Raw genomic sequence first — 22,783 nt, forward strand, 5'->3', positions numbered from 1 at the left:
GGTTACAAGTCATAGTAGGTATGTGCAAGCTCTTGGTTTTAGAGGCAGGCTGCCTCTGATTGCTAGATGCAGGGGATGGCACTGGGACACAGTTTGTGTCTATTGTTTTGTGTGCTCCCGGGGGCATTTGGTGGGCTGCTGTGAGATACAGGAAGCTGGACTAGATAGGCCTTTGACCTGATCCAGCCGGGCTCTTATGTTCTAATCTTCTCTGTGGGCTTTGTGTTTGAAACCCCTGGACTATACCTTATTGCTCTGATTCCTTTGTACTCTTATAATAGCTTTGCAGTGCTCTTTGGCAACATAAGGGTGTGCTGGCTCTTGAAATTCAGAAGATTTGTAGAATGTGTCTTCTGGCATCAGGGAGAGGGGGCCAAAGAAGGTGGTGGGTTGTTGTTTCCTTGAATGAAATCTATAATCCTACACTGTAGTGGGCATAGCTTGCCAGGTCATCTGTGTTCTTTCCAAATGACTTATTGCGCAGCTAGAATTTTTTTCTTTTCTGTTTGTCTCTAAATTGAAATGTATGTCCTCTAGCAGAGCAAAGTGACAGGATGTTAATTTATCTTTTACAAAAGGAGGATCAACTCTTTTGACAGCAGGATGCCCATGTACTTTATCCAAAAGTATTAGCTGATCCCTAGGTGAAGGGATGCATCTGATTATGGACAATTGTGACAGACGTGTGCACCTGACAGCCTCTGTGTCTTCTGAGAAAATAATGAACTCTTGTAAGCCGAGGTTACAAGAAGGGGGGTCAGGACAGGGTGTTTATATTGCTCACATAGGTTCTTGGAGAGAGCATTCATGCCTGCAATTTACCTAGTATATATTCTGGGAATAGCTGGTTCAGTCTCCACCTGATTCTGATAGGAGCCCTAATTTGGGCTCTGCATGTTGAACTTGGTTTTATATTTTTTTTCCAGTAGTAGTCTGGAACTTTCCTTCTATTAGTACAGTAGTCTCTAAACTAGAGAACGCTGTGTCCCAAAAAGCCCTCCTCATCCTGAGCGGAGTTTATGGTTCCAACACAGCACTGCCTTTCTTTCAGGCTGATCCTGGCACAGGGACCCTCTGGTCAGTTGTGTCTATTGCCCAGCATCCGAGAAGGCTGTGCAACAGGATGTCTGGGCAGACTTGACTGCCTAGATCATCACTGTGCCAGGATCAGCTTGAAAGAAACATGGCGTCATGGTGGAACATTACGCTCTGCTCATGGTGGGGGACGACGACGACACTTTCTGCAGACCAGGGTTTGGAGTTCCTGTGTTAGTAGATCCACTAAAGACTTCAGCTTGCAACTCTTTTTTCCTATAAAAATTCTGATTCCTCATTGTTCAAGCACCTGTAGCCCTCCTATAACCACTTGTGGAATTAGCAAATCTAATTTTCTCTTTAGGTGTATTTCTGCAGTGTCACTATATTTCCAACATTTCTTTCTATGACTACAATGACTAAGGATGCATTCACTAGACTGAACATAAATCCCTCTGTATTAGGAAATGTTACTTTAAGTTTAAACTTCTTATTTGGGGATTTTTTTCTGATACTCATTCTAGGGCTGCTAGTTATTGACCAGGGTCAGACTGTCAAGATGTATGCATCCATACTTCTTGGGTTTGCGAACAGCTGAGAGAATAGATTTGATGCATGAACGGACTGTGCTTCTTTTCAGCAGCCAACCCCCTAACCCTCTATACTGTCTGCTGATTCTACAGTGGAATTTATTGGTTGTCTTTTTGCTCTGGAAAGAAAATTCCATTGAGCAAGTTGCCTTGTTCAAGTTGCACCTGTTTAAAACCGGTTTCTTTTTCTAGTCCTTACCACATGTAAGGGTCATGAATTGTGTGCACTGTGCAAATATCAGTCTTATCTCTACAGGTTATTTTTTGATCATACTATATCCTTTCTCTCCAGCTCTATCTCTCCTTTCCTCCAGACTCCAGGGTGGCGGTTGAGGGCCTGGAGCGCTGTCTGGAGGCAGTGAGGATCTGGATGGGGGCTAACAAGCTGAAATTAAATCCGGATAAGACAGAGGCTCTCCTGGTTCGGAAATCCTCGATGTAGGTGCTGGACTATCGGCTTGCGCTGAATGGGGTTGCACTCCCTCTGAAGGAGCAGGTCCGCAGCTTGGGGGTCCACCTGGACTCGCAGCTGCTCCTGGATTCCCAGGTGGCGGCTGTGGCTAGGGGGGCCTTTGCTCAACTTCGGCTGGTGCGCCAGCTGCGGCCGTACTTGGATCGTGCAGACCTGGCCAAGGTGATCCATGCCTCTGTGACATCGAGATTAGATTACTGTAACGCGCTCTATGTGGGGCTGCCCTTGAAGACGGTTCGGAAACTGCAACTAGTGCAGAATGCGGCGGCCCGTGTGGTTACTGGAGGTAGGCGGTTCGACTCTGTCGGTCTGCTTCTCCAGCGGTTGCATTGGCTGCCCATTCGTTTCCGGGCCCAATTCAAGGTGCTGGTATTGACTTTTAAAGCCCTATACTGCTCTGGACCAGGGTATCTTAGAGATCGCCTGCTCCCGTACAATCCGGCTCGTCCTCTTAGGTCATCAGAGAAGGCCTTTTTACAAGTGCCGCCGCCTAGGGAGGTACGTGGGGCGGCTGCAAGAAATAGGGCCTTCTCAGTAGTGGCACCAACGCTATGGAACTCCCTTCCCCCTGACTTAAGAATGGCTCCCTCTCTTGAGACCTTTCGGCGAGGCTTGAAGACCCTTCTGTTTAAACAGGCCTTCTGAGTTCTCGGCCTTTTAACATCTTTTTAACATCTTTTAATATTTTTTACAGGCCTGATTCTTTTATGACTTACTGCTGCTCTATGCTCTTTTTTAACCTATTTTTTTACTCTGACTGTTGTTTTTTATGATGTGTTAATATGTTTTTATTTGTTTTTAAATTATGTTTTTATATGTTGTAAGCCACCTTGAGTCCCTTTGGGGAGAAAGTCAGGATAAAAATAAAGTTATTGTTATTATTATTATTATCATCATTATTATCATTATTATTATTATTATCATTATTATTATTATTATTATTATTATTATTATTATTATTATTATTATTATTATTATTATTATTCTAGTAGTTTTGGATGTATGCTCAAAAGCTGATGCCTTATGTGGAAGGATTACCCTGGAGGACCCTCATGTGAGAACTCTATACCCTTCTTCAGAAAAGACAGCTTACAAACCCTCCATTAGTGTGATTACATAGAGACCATGAAGAAGTTACTCACCTGTAAATGAAGTCTTCCAAGTGGTCCTCTGTGTAGCAACCCAATGTGCATATCCACCACTGCAGGTGTTCCTTGTTTGAATGCTTTGGGTGGTTGGAGATGTTAGCCACACCTCAAGCATGCATATTGGCATTTCCCTCTTCTCAAAGGAGGAATGTCACTATTACCAAAAATCTGGCAAGCGCTCTTAAATTTCCAGAAGTTGCTGTACGTAAGTGCAGATTTAATAAGTGTGACAGAGAATGACTTAAAGAACTTCACTTGCAGATATGAAATCTGTCATCCATGTTGGCAACCTTCAGTCTCGAAAGACTGGTATCGCGCTCTCAAAGGTGGTTCTGGAACAGCGTCTAGTGTGGCTGAAAAGGCCAATTCGGGAGTGACAATCCCTTCCACAACGGGAGCAAGTGCAGCCTGTCCCTGGTCTGTCTCCCTGGCTATGGGCCTTCCTTCTTTGCCTCTTAGCCTCAGACGGTTGGCCAAGTGTCTCTTCAAACTGGGAAAGGCCATGCTGCACAGCCTGCCTCCAAGCGGGCCGCTCAGAGGCCAGGGTTTCCCACTTGTTGAGGTCCACTCCTAAGGCCTTCAGATCCCTCTTGCAGATGTCCCTGTATCGCAGCTGTGGTCTACCTGTAGGGTGCTTTCCTTGCACGAGTTCTCCATAGAGGAGATCCTTTGGGATCCAGCCATCATCCATTCTCACGACATGACCGAGCCAACGCAGGCGTCTCTGTTTCAGCAGTGCATACATGCTAGGGATTCCAGCACGTTCCAGGACTGTGTTGTTTGGAACTTTGTCCTGCCAGGTGATGCCGAGAATGCGTCGGAGGCAGCGCATGTGGAAAGCGTTCAGTTTCCTCTCCTGTTGTGAGCGAAGAGTCCATGACTCGCTGCAGTACAGAAGTGTACTCAGGACGCAAGCTCTGTGGACCTGGATCTTGGTATGTTCCGTCAGCTTCTTGTTGGACCAGGCTCTCTTGGTGAGTCTGGAAAACATGGTAGCTGCTTTACCAATGCGTTTGTTTAGCTCGGTATCGAGAGAAAGAGTGTCGGAGATAGTTGAGCCAAGGTACACAAAGTCATGGACAACCTCCAGTTCATGCTCAGAGATTGTAATGCAGGGAGGTGAGTCCACTTCCTGAACCATGACCTGTGTTTTCTTAAGGCTGATTGTCAGTCCAAAATCTTGGCAGGCCTTGCTAAAACGATCCATGAGCTGCTGGAGATCTTTGGCAGAGTGGGTAGTGACAGCTGCATCGTCAGCAAAGAGGAAGTCACGCAGACATTTCAGCTGAACTTTGGACTTTGCTCTCAGTCTGGAGAGGTTGAAGAGCTTTCCGTCAGATCTGGTCCGGAGATAGATGCCTTCTGTTGCAGTTCCAAAGGCATGCTTCAGCAGAACAGCGAAGAAAATCCCAAACAAGGTTGGTGCAAGAACACAGCTCTGCTTTACGCCGCTTCGGATGTCAAAGGGGTCTGATGTGGAGCCATCAAAGACAACAGTGCCCTTCATGTCCTTGTGGAAAGATATGATGATGCTGAGGAGCCTGGGTAGACATCCAATCTTGGGGATAATCTTGAAGAGGCCATCCCTGCTGACCAGGTCGAAGGCCTTCGTAAGATCTATGAAGGCTATAAAGAGTGGCTGTCGTTGCTCCCTGCATTTCTCCTGCAGTTGTCTAAGAGAGAATACCATATCAGTGGTGGACCTGTTGGCTTGGAATCCGCACTGTGATTCTGGATAAACGCTCTCTGCAAGTACCTGGAGCCTCTTTAGTGCAACTCGGGCAAACCACATTCCTACAACGCTAAGGAGAGAGAAGCCACGGTAGTTGTTGCAGTCACCCCTGTCGCCTTTGTTCTTGTACAGCGTGATGATGTACAATCTGTTATCTTTGTACATTTAATCTTGGCATCTCCTGTATAGCTTACTGGCAAAAGAAAATGATCTTTTTCTGAAACCATTGACAGTGTTATTCTGCAGGTCAAGTTTATGTAATGTGAAATTTCTCTTATCCCATTTCTGCCCGGCCCACAGGTGTACACATTTGGTCCCTGTTGCGTATATGCAACGTTGGGCAGAAACAGCTTAATATGATACTGCAAAGTGTTCCTACCAGCATCTGTGCTTTGATTTAACTGCTCAGGTTTTGCAACATTAATTTCCTTGTAGATTATCTGTCTTGCAAAGTGCCCTTGGTTTGTTCCTAAAGTGCTGTTTTGTACAATTTGTTAGTGAGCTGCATGCTATTTTAAGAGAGAGTGTGAAGTGCACTTGTGTCCCAAATAGATCTCAGCATTTTATCTATACTTGCAGATTTAGCATGAAGCCTTTTGATGTGATTTGGTATAGCTCTGTGGTGGTAGATAGGGTGTGAAATAACAATGAAGATGTTAAAACCTTCTTTCACTGTGATTTTGTGTTGCAACTTGGAGTAGAAAAAAGAGCAGCAAATTCTTTAAATAGTATCAGGCCACCAACAGCATCTGTGACAGATACTGCATTTCTCATTAATGGTGACTTGAAATTCCCTTCAGTTGCTATAGTAACTCTCTCAGTTTTACACATAAAATTTATTCTAAGAAAGGTTATTGTGGCAAGTGCTACTAATTGGGAGGGTGTTCCTCCCCTTTTCCTGCATGTTGCTATTTTTAAACCACGTTAACAAAAGTTCCAAATGTTAAATATAGCAAATTAACTGCAAATGATATTTTGTTGCTATAATTATATTTTCAAATTTAATATTTCATATTTAGTGTCAACTTCTAGTACCTAACAAATCCAGAGTTGAAATGGTTCCTGCCTTTTAAGTACTGTTGATGAGGCAAAGAAAGATAGATTTGCAAAGACTTAGTTTGATAATAGTAATGATGGAAAGGCTTGTGGCTGATTAACTGTTCATGTTCTCATGGGCTTAAAAAACTCCTGGTAAGTTGGTGCTTTTGTTAGGGGAAAGGGTGGTGGATTTTGAAGGGATGATTGGTTTGTTCATAGACATATGGAGAGAGGGAGAAGGATACAGCGAATCGCAGGACACAAATAACAAGTGAGTTGGAAGAGAACGAGGGCCATGGGGGGTGAGGAAGAAATACAAGGCAGATGTCTAATGCTTGGAATTTGAAACTGACCCCCAAAAATGATGCAAAGTGAAAAAGTCTAATTGTGGTGAATGGGGCACTGTCCTACCAGGCTAGATCTGGTCCCAGTCCTTTTCTGCTTACCTCCTTCCCTTCCAACAAGGATAGGTATAAGAGTTAGCAGGCTGTTGGCCTCCTTCATAGTTGCGCTCACTCTTTTCAGACAAGTTTGTTCCCTGGTGTTCCTATTTTATTTAGGTTCAGAGCTGCCTTGCCTTTTGACAAAGGCCACATGCAAAAAGAGATTCCCACATTAATACGTTAGTAACTCATGAGCAATGTAAAACAGATAACCTGACTGGCACTACTTTTACCTTCCGCGCAGTTATCTTTGGTTAGAAGATGATCCGTCAAACGGACAGAATGCTCTGTGGCAGCTGCTGCACCAAGGATGTCTTTGCACAGAATACCTGCCTCTAAGTTATGTGCCCAAGCCATTGGTGGTCCATTAGTAGTTACCTGTCTTGGGAAGGACAGAAGACTGTAATACCTTCCAGAACATCAATGTCAATGGGACTGTCAATGGGACTACTGTGCTCCTCATGGAGAGTACCTAGTCTCCTTTAAGACAGATTCTGGAACTGGATCTTCTCCAGAAGTTCTTAATTGCTGGAGGTTGGGACGACAGGATGGACTCAAATTTGAGGAGATGTTCCTTTGGATAATCGGGACCTCAGGCCTTTAGGACTTTCAGGATCAAAATTGCCACATTGAACTGGGTCCAGAAATGAATTTGTTGCCAGTGTGGGATGAGCACAATAAGTAAGAGAGTTTATGCTTATCCACAGGTGGGAAGCCACAGTTTGCATTATCTGATATTTCTTCCAAGGCATCCTCATGTGCCAAATGTGAATCTGTTTGTTTGGCAATCTGTTTGTGTTCTTTTTAGATTGATGCAGGAAAGATATAAAATGATATAATCGTGCTACCTTAGCAAACAGCTGTGTCCCAAACCTGCATTTAATAAAATAAAACTCTAATATTAACACAGTTGGGTAAATTTAATTCTTTAAAATTCCATTAAGAGACTTCCTTTGGTCTTTTAAAATGCTTTAAAATATTTGCACAGTTCTTTTTCAGTGACAAATAGAAAATGAAACTAATTAATTTATGAAGGCAATTTTCAAACCATTTAAGACTTGTGAGCCTAATTTAGTTAAGTACCTGACTTTCCTCTCTGTTTGGTTAAATAAAAAAGTAAAAACTTGATTCTTTATTCAAATCCTAAACACAAAGTTGGAGCAAATAATATTGAGACAGGCATTGCTTTTATTTTATTTTTTTATTTGTTTTACATCAGTGGAGAAACTTAAAATGTGATTAGGGTTGTCCTTCAAATTTTTCCAGGTTCTGATCTTTTTCAGTGGCGTGAGTATAGCAGTTCTTTGGATTTTCTCTTGGATTAAAATATAATCCTTTGATATTCTATAAACCAGCAAGTAGTAATTACATTGTCAAATATATATAAAACAGTAAGCGGGGAAAAACAGTCCCATCCCTATCTGAATTCTCAAAAGCATAGTTCATGATTTTTCTATATATAAAAATTCAAATTCAAATCAATATTTTGTGCAATAAGCGGTATGTGTTTTCAGCAATGAACCAGTCAAATGTCATAGAAAATGCATCAAGCACAACTGTCATTGGATGGCACTTCAGAGTACAGATGGGGGAGAGCATGTTTGAATTATCCTCCTTAAAATAAAAGTGAACCTCTGAAGCACAGTGCGGGGAAGAGAACCTGACATGCTAGCTTTCAGTGTTGAGAGAGTCTTTGATATGCCTGATAAGTACTGTACACATTACAGACTGAATGTCCTTTTTGTTGTTCTGTTTCTGAAGGGAGTTAAACAACTGAGAAAAAAGAATAAATTAGCAGCACAATAGCTATTAAAAAGCCCTCACATCTATCACCTTTGCAGAGGTCATTGCAGCATCTTGAAAAGCTTGCTTTATCCAGACTTTATCCTTGGAAATCAATTCAAGCTCATGAGCAGAATTAAGCCATAGGCTCATCCAAGGAACATAGTACACAGAAGTAGTGTAGCTGATCTGGCAATGTCTCTGTACTCACAATTTCTTCTCTTTTGTTTCTAACTCATGTATGACCCCCACTTTGGCTGCATGCAAAATATAACAATTTCCATAATAATAGTCTGCTTTTTTAGCGATTGCTACTGAATTTCTAATCTCCTACAAGCAACATGAAGCTGATTTCAGGGCTTCAGAGACAAAGCTTTAACTGGGATGATGAGTGAACAGATTTCCAGAAAGTATAGTAGAAGTCATCCTATTTTTTTTCTCCCTCTTGCTTTTCAGCCTTAAAATGTGAGCAAACATTTTTCTTCTTTAGAAATGTGAATCAGAATGAGAATGAAATTGCACCTAATTCTATGCTTGAAGCTGGGCATTTCATGTAAGCGATCAATGCTTTTATAGCTTCTGGGTGTCCACTGGCCTGGATCAAAGTCTTTACCCAGTGCTTCTTTAGAAAACAACTTAATCAAGAGAACTCTTATTTAACATTTCTACTCCATCTGTGGAAGTCAGCTTTGGTTTAAAATGTTTACCATTCATGTGGGGTGACCCAAGTATAAATGGCTCAGATTCAACCTATCGCCATTTTTAAACCTATCGCTAATATAGGATAAACACAGTTTTCCTATATTAGCTAACAGGAAGGGATATTTTATATGGGGACAGGAAAAAACAACTGGCCTCATGTGCATCCTTGAGTGGTGGGTAAGGCAAAGAGCCAGTAAAGCAACTCGGGTTCAAGATGTTGTATGCTTTTCAGCAGAGGTTCATCCCAATTCCCAGAAGTCCTGTAGTTCAGTACTTCCTGTATCCAGTGACTCTGGTATGAACTCGCAGATCTCACTTATGACTGCCTCATCCATCATGGACAAAAAGGGTTGTTACAGTTTGTGAGCCTTGCCATGGCTCAGTTCTGTGAGTCCCAGGAATACACACTACACTGCTCATATGAATAGATCACTTGAATGAAAAAAGCACATTGCTAAAGGTAACATTTGAAGCAGCCTATATGTGTCTTGACCCCCTGAGTATATAATTATATAAGCACATTGCTAAAGGTAACATTTGAAGCAGCCTATATGTGTCGTGACCCCCTGAGTATATAATTATATAAGCACATTGCTAAAGGTAACATTTGAACCAGCCTATATGTGTCTTGACCCCCTGAGTATATAATTAGTACTTATTATAAACTTGTCAGTTTATGTTTAAATAATAGAACCTTTTTGCCCAGGAGAAATTGGCCATTGTTTTCACAGTGATAGAATTTTGTTTAAATAGTCTGGATCTTTCATGCCAAGTATTTTCCTACTGTATATATAATGAACTAAATACTTTCATTATTTTCTGTATTGCTTAGATTTACTGTTCAGTATAAAATGCCAACACCTACTATAACCTTCCTTTGCTTCACAAATTACTAATGCTGACAACATGCAGCCCTTGGGAGAACATCCAGCAGTTGATAATTATCTAATAAATTAAATACACATTGGGTTTTTGTAATTCCATTTACCCCTGTGTGGTTGCTGATAGGTATGGAACAGATTTTTGAAGAAAGGTAAATATTTTCTCTCCCTTCTTTAGTTCTCAAGCACTGTGTGATCTCTTCATTTCTGTGACCTGAAAATTGCTATTATGTGAGGTTGCCTTGGGTTCACATATCAGTAAGTTAAGAGAGATGCTAGATCAGCTGTCACGGGTTGAACCCCGGCCTGACTGGTAATTTACTGGCTGCACAGTATCAGGCCTGAAGCCTTGGCCAAACCAGGAGTGCACAGCATCCTGGGAGCTTCACACTGATGCAATATCTGGTGATATTGCATCAGGTGATTTCATGTGTGTGTGTGTGTGTGTGTGTGTGTGTGTGTGTGTGGCAGCAGCTGCACAGTCAGCATGACTGTGCAGTAATTTCCAATGCTGTGATTGGCTGCAAGAAATATAAATGTCCAGCAGAGGCAAGCAAGTGTGTGGGAGAAGCAGAGCATTGTGAGCCAGAGGCTACGTTGGTTGGAAGAGTGGATCGTGTACCGTTGTACTACTTGGACATTGTAAATATCTGTACATACAGTAAAGGAGGAGTGTGGTGGATGACTTCTGCCTCTGAGTCTTCCTTGTCGCTGGGAGTGATTGTGGTTCGGCCGTGAGGCACAGAAACATCAGACAGCTGTGCATAGCAGCTCGTAACATGGTTTTTAGAACATGGAAAATGAATATGCACAACAGGCAGGCATTTAATGTGCTTCATATTAAGGCTTCCCAAAAGAAGTGTAAAGCTCTTCACGTTGGCTGCTGGCTGTGTGTCTCATTCCTTTCCCTCTCTGTACAATTCTGTACAATTTTCAGTTTGGTGACCAACCAGTGATGAGGAGGACTATAGAAACTTTGATTTGATTGATTGATTAACAGCATCCTCAGCAATGTGCTTCGTTTTGCATACAACACTTTTTGTTTTTGGATAGTCAGTGGAATAAGATAAATCACTACATTCAGATGAGTGTTTCTTATGAGGGAGATCTGTCCACATGTACCATGTGGATGTGGTAGATTCAGGGAACCATTATAATGTTGCCATTGGGCCACCATTTTGGAGTTAAGAATTTCTGTTTGGGCACATAGGATAGCATCTTGTTTTGTGCAAACCTGTCAGGTCAAGTTTCTAAGCCATAAGCCCATTGCTGAAGTGAAGTGTATCAGTTTGCTCAATATATTGTTGTAGTGTTTGCTACTCATGTGAGGAATGCACTGTGTCCTGGGATGGTGCACCGTGTCCTGTGAGGGTTTGCCTCAGCCAGTGCAGGAGGCCAGCGTGTCACCCCGATGCACCTCCTCCCATACAGTGGGCGGGGCAATGCCCCAGGTGGTGGACATGGTGGTGCACTATTACCCTGCCCCACTGTTGTTGTTTATTTTGCTATAACTTTTGATAGAAGAGAGATATTCCAGCATGGTTTGTTTTATTGCATTCTGGATGAAATTACACATCCATTGATATATAACATGGTAGTATTATCCATTGTTATATTATCCATTGTTATGGATAATATAATAGATAGTTATATTATCCATTGATATATAACATGATAGTCCAGGTGTTGGCTGTGGGCCGGAGCGCCTTTGTCCAGCTCCGGCTGCTGCATCAGCTGTGGCTGTACCTGTCTCAGGAGGATCTGGCCATGGTGGTCCATGCCATGGTGACATCAAGATTAGATTATTGTAATGCGCTCTACATGGAATTGCCCCTGAAGACGGTCTGGAAGCTACAGCTAGTGCAGAATGTGGCAGCTCGGGTAGTTGCTGGGGGTCAGCGGTTTGACTCTGTCATGCTGCTACTCCAGCAACTACACTGGCTGCCCATTCGTTTCCAGGCTGAATTCAAAGTACTGGTTATGATCTATGTTTTGCATAGGTGACCAGAAACCGACCAACCTGTGCTAGCTCCAGCTTACCAGATAACTTTGTGTTGAGCCTGTCCACTTCTACCATGTTGCCAACAGGGTGTTTGGTGCAGTGGCGCTGGACAAAGCATGGTGGGTCTGACTGCCACTGGAGGCAGGCGGCACTGGGGCCCATGCCTCAACAGCATGGGGCATTGCTTCCAGCAGGGAAGCTGCCAGAGGCAGGTAAAGTGGCACATTCAAAACTTCTATACATTAAGAGTTGTACGTGGTGTGTTGCAGGTTGGCCATCCTGGTCTACAGAGAGGTCCTTCGTTCCATTACACTTGATTGGTGTATACTTTCATTGCCAGTTTGGCAGTAGCTTGGAAAGTGTGCATGTGCAGAATGCAAGCCTATGTTTACTAATAATTTAATAAACCTCTGTCTTGGACACCTCCTTCAGTGCCATTCTGTGTTAAATGCTTAAACGAAGAAAAAAATTGGAAGCTTTTCCCAGCACAGTCTCCAGTATACAGTTGCTTTAGAGTAAGCAGGTTCTTTTTATTTGAGATGTCATCTTACAGAGTGTCATGAAAGTGCTGCTGTGTCCCATGTTCATTTCTGTTTTGTTCGTTGTTGAGTTTAATCATACAGTGTTTACTATTTTATTCTGCCTTGAGCTTCTGCAACGGTGAAGTAAATTGCATACAATATTTTAAATGCAGGCTCACCCCATTTCTATAAGGGAGTAATGGAACTTTTTGTGCTGTTTTTGTCCTTGGTTTAGTAATTACCTATACTGAATATTCCGTGTTCATTGCTGTGTTTCACTTAGCTGATATTTTCCCATCACCTTTTGTACTATAAATTCAAAGTGTCTTTTTCTGAGTGGCTTCAGCCAATTTGCTTTGCATGTGAGATGATCAGATGTTTCTGTTCAGTGTGAACTATATACTCTAATGTTTATTCTCATATCCTATTATGTTGCCCATTGGCCCAGTTTGGATAGATTACAGTTAGGCTGTAATCTATATGCCAGGGCTTTTCAAACTAGGGCGTCGTGACGCCCCAGCCTGAGGGCCCTGGCCTCTGCCCCTTTAAGGAGCGGGGGCAGGGAGGAGGCAGAGACATGATGCCCAGGATTACGCTCCTCAGGGGGCTGCAGGGGTTTGGCTGCACTTATTAGAGCCTCCTGCAACCTTCCGGTGCTTCAGGGAGCCCTGCAGTCTGTCGCGCAGGGCTCCCTGAAGCTTTAAAAGTGAAAGTGGAGCAATGGCCTCCACTTCTGGTTTTGCAGAGGAGGGGCACAATCGCTCCACTTTCACTTCTAAAGCTTTGGGGAACCCTGCAGTCTGTCGTGCAGGGCTCCCCGCAACCCCAGGAGGCTGTAGAAGGTTCTGGTAAGTGCAGCCAAGCGTCCTGCAGCCCCCTGAGCGACGCAATCCTGGGGATCGCATCGCTGCCTTCCCCCTGCTGCCTTCCCCCTGCCTCCGCAAGGACTAAGAGCAACTCAAACTCTCCCCGAGAGTTTGAAAACTACTGCTATATGCATTTACCTGGGAATAAGAACATAAGAACAGCCCCACTGGATCAGGCCATAGGCCAATCTAGTCCAGCTTCCTGTATCTCACAGCAGCCCACCAAATGCCCCAGGGAGCACACAAGACAACAAGAGACCTGCATTCTGGTGCCCTCCCTTGCACCTGACATTCTGACATAGCCCATTTCTAAATTCAGGAGGTTGCACTTACACATCATGGCTTGTAACCCATAATGGATTTTTCCTCTAGAAACTTGTCCAATCCCCTTTTAAAGGCATCCAGGCCAGATGCCATCACCACATCCTGTGGGAAGGAGTTCCACAGACCAACCACACGCCAAGTAAAGAAATATTTTCTTTTGTTTGTCCTAACTCTCCCAACACTCAATTTGAGTGGATGTCCCCTGGTTCTGGTGTTATGTGAGAGTGTAAAGAGCATCTCTCTATCCACTTTATCTTTCCCGTGCATAGTTTCATATGTCTCAATCATGTCCCCCCTCAGGCGTCTCCTTTCTAGACTGAAGAGGCCCAAACACCGTAGCCTTTCCTCATAAGGAAGGTGCCCCAGCCCAGTAGTCATCTTAGTCGCTCTCTTTTGCATTTCCACTATATCCTTTTTGAGATGTGGCGACCAGAACTAGACACAATACTCCAGGTGTGGCCTTACCATCTATTTGTACAACGGCATTATAATATTAGCCATTTTGTTCTCAATACTTTTTCTAATGATCCCAAGCATAGAATTGGCCTTCTTTACTGCCGCCGCACATTGGGTTGACACTTTCATTGACTTGTCCACCACCACCCCAAGATCTCTCTCCTGATCTGTCACAGACAGCTCAGAACCCATCAGCCTATATCTAAAGTTTTGATTTTTTGCCCCAATGTGCATGACTTTACGCTTGTTTACATTGAAACGCATCTGCCATTTTGCTACCCATTCTGCCAGTCTGGAGAGATCCTTCTGGAGCTCCTCACAATCACTTCTGGTCTTCACCACTTGGAAAAGTTTGGTGTCGTCTGCAAACGTAGCCACCTCACTGCTCACCCCTGTCTCCAGGTCATTTATGAAGAGGTTGAAAAGCACCGGTCCCAGGACAGATCCTTGGGGCACACAGCTTTTCACCTCTCTCCATTGTGAAAATTTCCCATTGACACCCACTCTCTGTTTCCTGGTCTTCAACCAGGTCTCAATCCATGAGAGGACCTGCCCTCTCATTTCCTGACTGTGGAGCTTAAGTTCCATTAGATTCAGTGAATACTTCTGAATAGCAGTGGGATCGAAGACCAAGAGGAGTGTGGAGTGCCTGGAAGCTGAGTTGTAAGCAAGCACAGTGTCTGGGACTATAAAATGTATTTTTATAAGATAAACATTCACATCCCATTCCCCAAATGGACCTGGCATGCCCATGTACACCTGCTGAGGAGCGGCAGAGTTATGTTGGTTCCTATAGAGATCCCAAGGGAAGGGTCATGCTTGTGTTTTTCTTTATGATGTCAGATGTATGCCAAGTACAGTTTGTTCTGTTGCATTTGCCTGTCTTTCCATATGGTTTTTAATTATCTGTTCAGTTATAGCCACAGACGTTCTATAACTGCACCAGTATGAAACTGACCCAATGCCAGGTTTCTTTCATATGTTGCATTAAAAAAAAGTTTTATTTACAGAAAGGCTAATTGTTTTGTTTCACTCTCATAGTTGCAAGGGGGATGTATCATTTGTGCTAATTTCAGTTCTGTTTATTCACCAGGGAGTCAAACTACTAAAAATGTGGGTTCAGGTTCATCTGTATTTTTAAACTCTCCAGTTCAGACACTAAATTTGAAAAGTGATTCATTTTCCAGTTCAGACATGGATTTAAATGATTTCATACAGAATAATATTAGAACTTTATATTTCACTCACATATTTAAGAAAATCACTGAACTGAGTGTTGTGTATTTACACTCAGGGTTTGCACCAGCTCTCAGTACCTTTAGTCAAGTACTGGGCTCCAGCTTCTCCTTCCTTTTTCATGTAAACTGCTTTTGGAAAGTGGTATATAAATATTTGTCTTTGTACCAATATATAATGGTTAGATGTGTTTGAAAATGGTGTTATTTGCTTTACTCACAAGTAAGCCCACGATGTTCAGCAAGACTTGGGCTATAATCCTTACTTATTGTAAACAAATGCCTCTAGTAATAGTTCTGTTCTGGTCTGGTAAGAAATTCTGCTCAGCACTAGTGTCCATAGGGGAAAAGCTTTAGATCCAGCTACCCAGGGAGGCCTCAGGCAAAGTAATAATCAGCTTAAAATTTCCAGATAACTCCCTGCTATCATGCACAAACATACTTTCAAGTTGAGCTTCTTTTTCTGTCCTATTCAATCTCACAGCTTTCTTTTAAAAAATATATATATAATCTCACCTATTCCTCAGGACTCTCTTTCCTTAGGTTGGGGGGGGGGGGACTCCATCAGCAGAAATAAATAATAATTGTTTGCCCTTTTTATGGTGAATTGTGGAGAGAAAGAACTACGGGGACAAGGAAAGGCCAGAATTGCCCTGCCTCCCTTTAAGAACCTTTTCACATTAAGGTCTTATTGGGTGCACAAAAACCTGTGAGCAGGGAAAACTCATCCCGAGCAACAAGGGGTCTGGTCCTGCATACCAGTCTCTTCTGACTCGTCTCCTTCTCAGCCAGCTCACTGGTTAAAATATAGTTTCTTCAAGCATAGCTGGAGCAGGGAAGAGCCACCTCCACCCATCAAAAAGATCTCCTAAGTTCACAGTTATTTATTATTGAACTGGTGACTACTTTTTTGTGCTTAGGGGTTCAGTTCCAGTTCAGTTCAAGACAACCAGATTCAATTTTGAGCCACTGAAGAACGCTCCTTCAACCAGTTTTTGGGTTTGAGTTCACTTTGACTCGTTGGTAAACTACTGTTTACTGATACTTCTCTGATGTTTTAAAAATGTGTTGTGTGTGACATGGAAGACATTGTTCCATAAACCTTCTCCAATGATTATTGTTTTTAACTGCAGTATGGCTATTCAAGTAGACAAGTTCAACTTTGAGAGTTATCCTGACTCCCCTAGTGAAAGAGCACAATTTACAAATCCAAAGCAGCTGGAAGAAGAGAGACAGCAGGCAAAAGGGCTGGAGATCAACAGCAAGTTGGACATCCTTTGGAAAATTATATCCTTTCAGAAATGTATTTTGTCCCTTTAAGGTTATCTTTTGGCAGGTTTGTAATGTTTAATTCAAATAATTTCAATGAAGTGGTCTGATAGAAGACATAGTTAAAAATGGAACGCATTTTTAACGCAAATGGAATTCATAATTGTAGAATTCTTGAGCATAGTTTTTGTTTTCTCAGATTCACGTAGGAAAGCAGGTGGACCCTGTACCCAATGCTTGGAAGAATTGGGGTGTGTGTGTGGAAGCATCATGTGTGATTTTGCGCATTTGACACAATCCAGTTGGAGGATAAAGAAGAGGAAGCTTTGTTAGGAAGATGCTAGCAATATCTTTGGGTGTTTATGGATTCCAATATTCCGTTCAAAGGGAATAAACAAGTCAGCATAAACTTTGACCTCCCCTATCTTCAACCTCCCTCACCAAACTTTTTCTATGATTTTTTCTCCCCATAGGTTTCAGTTGATTAACAGTATTTCAGTGAAATATTTAATTTTTTTAAAAGAATGAAATATTCGGCTCTTCAAACTACAAATAAAAAGTTCCAAAGATGGACTAGGGTCCTTCTCCACTTAAGCCAAGTACCGTATTTTTCGCTCCATGAGACGCACCTGACCATAAGACGCACCTAGTTTTTAGAGGAGGAAAACAGGAAAAAAATATTCTGAACCAAATAGTGTAATAAAATATTTAATAAACTATAACAGAATAACATTTGAACCATGTAAAGTGAACAGCAGTCAACAGTGGCATTAAGAACCATTATCACTGTCATTAACAAATGGAGAGACTTAAAGGTTTGAGTACTCTAGTTTTCTGGAAACCCCAAGAACTCATCATCGCTAGAGTCAGAATTTATGAAGGTCACAAAAGCAGGTGCGCACAAATAGGGGATCACATTATCTTTCTGCTACAATGATGTTCTGCCAAATCCCAATCCACTGGGCCTCATGCCCACTTAAGGCTGATCAGTCCCCCTTGTGCAACTCATCAGTGCAGCAAGCAAAAGTGAGTCCAGTTCCAGTCCACAGATGCCAAGTAAATCAGTCCCATCAATCAGAGTTGCCAAATCAGAGTCCAGAACCAATAAGCCAAATTACAGTCCAAGGTCAGTCAAATCCATCAGGGTATCCAAGCCCAGTCACAATCCACAGTCAGATTCCAAATTTAATAAACCCAGTCAGTCTCCTCTCCTCTCCTCTCCTACCTCCAACCTGCACTCCTTCAAAACCCACAAACCCTTTCTGCCTCTGGTACTCCTTATATCCCTGAGGGCCTTATTGCCTTCAAGTGGCTGCAGCTGTGCAGCACACTCTGCTGAATGCCCAGGCCTTACCCTTAAAGGGGCCACTGCTGACACCACACCTACCTCCTCACCAGTTCCCATACAATACAATACAATACAAATGAACAAGTGGAAAGTCCAACCACAACTTGAATTCTCAAGACACAACAAACCTCTGGATTTATGGTGAGAACCGAGCCTTACCTGGGGCTTGTGCAATAAGCAAACACTGGCATTCTGACCAAGGAGACAGTTTTTTCTTTGTGATGGGGGGGGGCTTACATTCAGATGCTGGATGAGGTGAGTGAAAGCGCCCCTCCCCTGCTTTGTGAGTGTGTGGGGGGGCAGAGCATCTGCGTGTGTAAGAGAAGGGGGCAGCCTGTGTGTGTGAGAGAGGGGGGAAAGTGTTTGTGTTGCAGAGAAGTTGTGATGCTCCAGGCTTGGGGGGGGGGAAGAGTCTGTGATGCTCCAGGCTTGGGGGGAGAGAGGATGTGATGCTCCAGGCTTGGGGGGGGTGAGAGAGGCTTTCCTGGGAGTAAGCCCCCCTGACTCTAATGGGACTTACTTCAGAGTAGGCATGCACAGGATTGGGCAGCGAGACTGCCACCCCACCCACGCTTTCTTGGAAGTGAGCCCCAGTGACTCTGAGACTTACTTCTGAGTAGCCTCTGACTGCCCGGGGAAGCAGAGCGGGCAGGGGGCGGGGCCAGGGCTGGGGCGGAGGTTTTTTTTTTTTTTTTTTTTTTTGCAGTATTTGCTCCATAAGACGCTTTTGGGGGGGGGAAAAGTGCGTCTTATGGAGCGAAAAATACGGTAGTTTACACTTGCCCATTGCTTGGAATGGCGTGGCATACAGATAAACATGTCAATTTGAAAAGAGGCTTAGCAAGTTCATTTCAGATCCAACATGATGCTGAAGGGCTGGGATCTCCAAACATTTAGGGCACAGATACATTAGGTTGTATAAGGGGCCTTGTGGGCCAGAGAGAGAGAAAAAAATGTATTTGAAAGACCACCTAGTTGTACCAGTCATACAGAATGGAATGGCAACGAGTGTTCTGCCAGCACAGACTGCCTTATGGCAGTCATAAGCGGCCCTCCAACAGCATATGGAGGTGTGCACTGGCAGAGTGCAGGTTGGAAGGCCAGAGCCTTCCCACATGTGCCAGCAGGTCCACCTGGACTCACCAAGGCAGGTAAGTTGGTGGGGGAGGCGGGCCAGGGCAGGGGAGGGTGGAAAAGGGTGGTGATAGGGCCAGTGTTCCCTTAGACCAGTGGTATTCAAACTGAGGCGTTGCGACGCCTCAACCTGAGGGCCCTGGTTTCTTTCCCCTTAAGGGGCGGGGGCAGCCAGGAGGCAGGGAGAAGGCAGCAGCGCGATCCCCAGGATCGCACAGCTCAGGGGGGCTGCAGGGGCTTGGGTACACTTGCCCAAGCCTTCTGCAGCCTCCCAGGGGTGCGGGCAGCCCTGCGCGACCTTCGGCAGGGCTTCCCAGGTCAGGGAAAGTGAGAGTGGAGAGATCGCACTCCGCTTCCGGTTTAGCAGAGGCAGAGCGAGATCTCTCCACTCTCACTGTCCCTGACCTGGGAAGTCATGCAGGCGCCCCAGTCCCTGCAGCCCCCTGAGCGACGCGATCCTGGTAATCGCGTCGCTGCCTTCCTCCTGTCCCTGCTGCCTCTCTCCCCGCCCCCCTCCTTACTGCGGGTTTCAAACTCCCTGAGAATTTGAAAACTGTAGCCTTAGACTGTGGCAAGACTCCACTACTGTGATGGGTCTCCTTTGATCTGCACCAGCCATTTTGCTGGCATAGAACTGAGGAGTGTAAGGGAAAAGGAATGAGGATAAGATCAGGGGAGGACAAATCTGCTTTGGGTCATGAACCATGACCTGCTGGCTGTAGTTTGTAGAGGGTAGAGTGAATGGGAAGGGGCCTGTTTAAGAGTGCTGTTCATACATAGGAATAATTTCTTTGGCCTTAAGAGACAAAATGTCAAAGGTTTTTATAACGAATATAGTGTTGGAGGAGACACTTTTAAATTTTTCTTGAGCATTTGCTTTTGAAATCTGCACAGCGTAATCTTGCTGGTCCTCAAAATTTGAGCAGATGGCACATAATTTTTAGGGTGAATATATTTCAGCCTGTGCTTTTTATTAATATTTCCTAAATATTTAGTGAGTTATTCAAAATAAGATCTATTTTTGGAGTGATTTGGCAGCTTGAGGAGCATGTTTAGGAAGCAGGATGGCTCTTTGGTGCTTCAAAATGGGAAGCATTTGTACTCGAATGCTAAAATGAAGTAAGGTTCAGAGAGAGAGAGAGAGAGAGAGAGAGAGAGAGATGGAAGTAGGTAAGTGGGGTGAGAACAGATTGAGAAGTTGGAGAGGAGTATCAGAAAACAAGATAAGGAGAGAGCTCTGAATGAAGACCCCCCCCCCCCGCCTGGAGAAGCCTCTGACAGGTCTGAGCTAGAGGAAGCAACTCACCAAAACAGGGCCTTTTCTTCATAAGGTAGGTGCCCCAATGGCTACCAACCAAGGGAGAGGAAAGAGCAGTCCATCTTTCCTATTGGAACTTAAGTTTCCCCTGCAGGCTTTCCCAGATATCTTGGGGATGCGCAGCTTCCATCTGAACCTTAGCCACCAGACTGAGGGACACCTATCTAGGAAGGCGATAGCGTGAAGGGGAAGCACCAACTGTTTGTTTTGCATCCCTGGCTGTGACTTTATCCTAAATTGTGCTAAAGAGAGACTGCATGGGTGAGCCTCCTGCCTGTGTTTGAGGGAGGGTGATGTCATTTCCATGTTACCTTGGAACTGGGGGGGGGGCACATGCCACAGGCATATTTTTCATAACCTGAGTGTTTGTTAGTTAGTCTTTTTCTTAGGAAACAACATTAAGCTCTGCTTAGTATGAATTGAATGCAATGAGGTCTGCATAAAACTCAACGTTTGCATTATTGATTTTCCTTTTTTTCCAGCTCTCATTGTCACTGCCGGAGAGAGACTTTTTTCCCCTTCCCAGAGAGACATGTATACAGACCAGTGCTAGACCACATTAGTGTGTGTGTGTATGTGTTTAAGTTAAATTGACAGGTCCTCCCTAAACCACCCATCTCTTCAGTGAGTTTGAAGAAATCTTTTCGCTGGAGAAGTGAAATTAACAAGTAAGAGAGACAAAACGGGAGAAAGGGGAACAATAAAGGTAGTAGTGGGGTGTGTGACAGCCTTCACCACATATATCAGAAACCACATCTCCAAGCCCAGTGAAGAAACAATACTGCATCAGTTCATACCTGATAGCTCTCATTGTAATTCTACTGTAAGCTCCAAAAATAGCTTCAAATCGAAGAACCACAACAGGATGACACTGAGAAAACATGGAGATAGAATAGTTTGGGAGGAACATTTTCTAGATTGTCAGCAAATAGTGGCAATACTAGAGAGAGAGAGAGAGGCTAGTGTGGAAGCACCCTCAGAATGTGCTTAGAGAGGATGAAAATGTCATGATAATCCGAATTCCTAATGTTCAAAATGTAAATGAACAGATTTTTTAGTAAGATGCATTGATTAATCATTTTGAGCAGTTTTCCTTGAGTGTAATTTCTGTTTTTGGAAACTTGCTAATTGATTTATGCTGAAATTGCACTGGGTACATTCATTTCATGTGTTTTTCACATGTGTTTATTCACTCGGGAAGTGACAAATAGGACAGATGGAAATCTTTCATAGCAGGATGCCTATTGTGAAACTGCATAGCAAAGGGAATGTAATGAATGACTGTAGGGGTCAGGAGAGTAAAAACTAAATTTAAAGAAATCCCAAAATACTGGAAACTAATACTGTCCATTGAATTTTATTCTAAAACTATGCCATCAACTTTCAGCAATACCCTTAAAGGTGAGCATTAAATATACATAGTTCATGGCATGCACGGTCATCTCAAAATAAAATGTGCCTCTGTAATATACACATCTGGAAGAGAGGGTTGACTGGATTGCCAGATCTTCAGGTTGTGCATAAAATCTGAAAGTAAAAGTGTTTTGTTTACAGCCAGTGGTAACAAAGATGTCAACAAAGAAGAAAATATTGTTAGAAATAGTTCGTCTGACCCTGAAGCCTTTTTAGAGGCAACAAGAGGGTGTTCTTAAACAGACAGATCTGGGTTTGCATGCATAAGTGTCCAGGTGTTTCATCCTTGGCATTGCCAATTGTAAAAGCATCTAGAGTGGTAGCTGCAGATCTTGATGTACCAAAGTATATAGCAGTTGACCAAACGGGCCTGTGGTCTGACTTGGTATGAAGCACTTCCTCATGTTCTTGGGGTGCCCATCCCACTTGACTTGGAAGACAGACTTTATCCTTGGCACTGGCACCAGTGGAAGGAGAGAGGGAGGAGAAATCTAGATTGGGACGAAGTGGGGTAAAAGGTTTAATTTTAACTCCCCCTGAATGACGTCAGCCTAGCAGGGGAGGTCTTTTCTGAACTATTCATTACTTGGGGAAAGCATGGTAGGTGGGTCCTATTATAAAAGGCCTAACATGATGTGCAGGTTGACCCTCACAAATGACCTTTCCTAGCTTCCTGTTTGGCATACTCTTCAGAAGGGTGATGAACTATTATGCTACTTCAAATTCTTTATTAATGAATATTCAAACTTTTGTCATGTTAAACATTGTAGCATGCATGTTTTCTTTGTCCTGCTGCATTTCTCTTCAGAGTTCCTTAACTGTCATTTACCCCTCTTTGAAGCGTGAAGGGGAAGCAAGCGTTGAAGGTGTTCTCAATCAGCTGGTCTTGGAGCACCTGCAATTGGCTCCTCTCCAGTGGGGTGAGTAGTGTTGAAAAGATTGATGATAATATAAAAGTTGGTTCTGATACGATGCTTCTTGCAGAAGTGAACTCTGCAAAATCATTGAATAACCTCTTGAAATGTTGAACAATGCATAATGCTGTTTTCATTTTAGGTCATTTATTGAAAATCA

At 43.4% G+C, this 22,783-nt stretch overlaps 1 protein-coding gene across 1 annotated transcript in view; it reads left to right on the forward strand.

Annotated features, from left to right (window-relative positions):
• Positions 1 to 22,783, forward strand: part of TRAPPC9 (trafficking protein particle complex subunit 9) — a 334,571-nt gene that overhangs the window by 122,551 nt on the left and 189,237 nt on the right. Inside the window, exons 20-21 of the mRNA XM_066625482.1 lie at positions 16,361 to 16,514; positions 22,539 to 22,629. Of these exons, the coding sequence (XP_066481579.1) occupies positions 16,361 to 16,514; positions 22,539 to 22,629 (245 nt within the window). The remainder of the gene's footprint in view (positions 1 to 16,360; positions 16,515 to 22,538; positions 22,630 to 22,783) is intronic.

The sequence above is a fragment of the Tiliqua scincoides genome, chromosome 4 (assembly GCF_035046505.1).
Source record: "Tiliqua scincoides isolate rTilSci1 chromosome 4, rTilSci1.hap2, whole genome shotgun sequence".
In the NCBI taxonomy this organism is placed as follows: Eukaryota; Metazoa; Chordata; class Lepidosauria; order Squamata; family Scincidae; genus Tiliqua; species Tiliqua scincoides.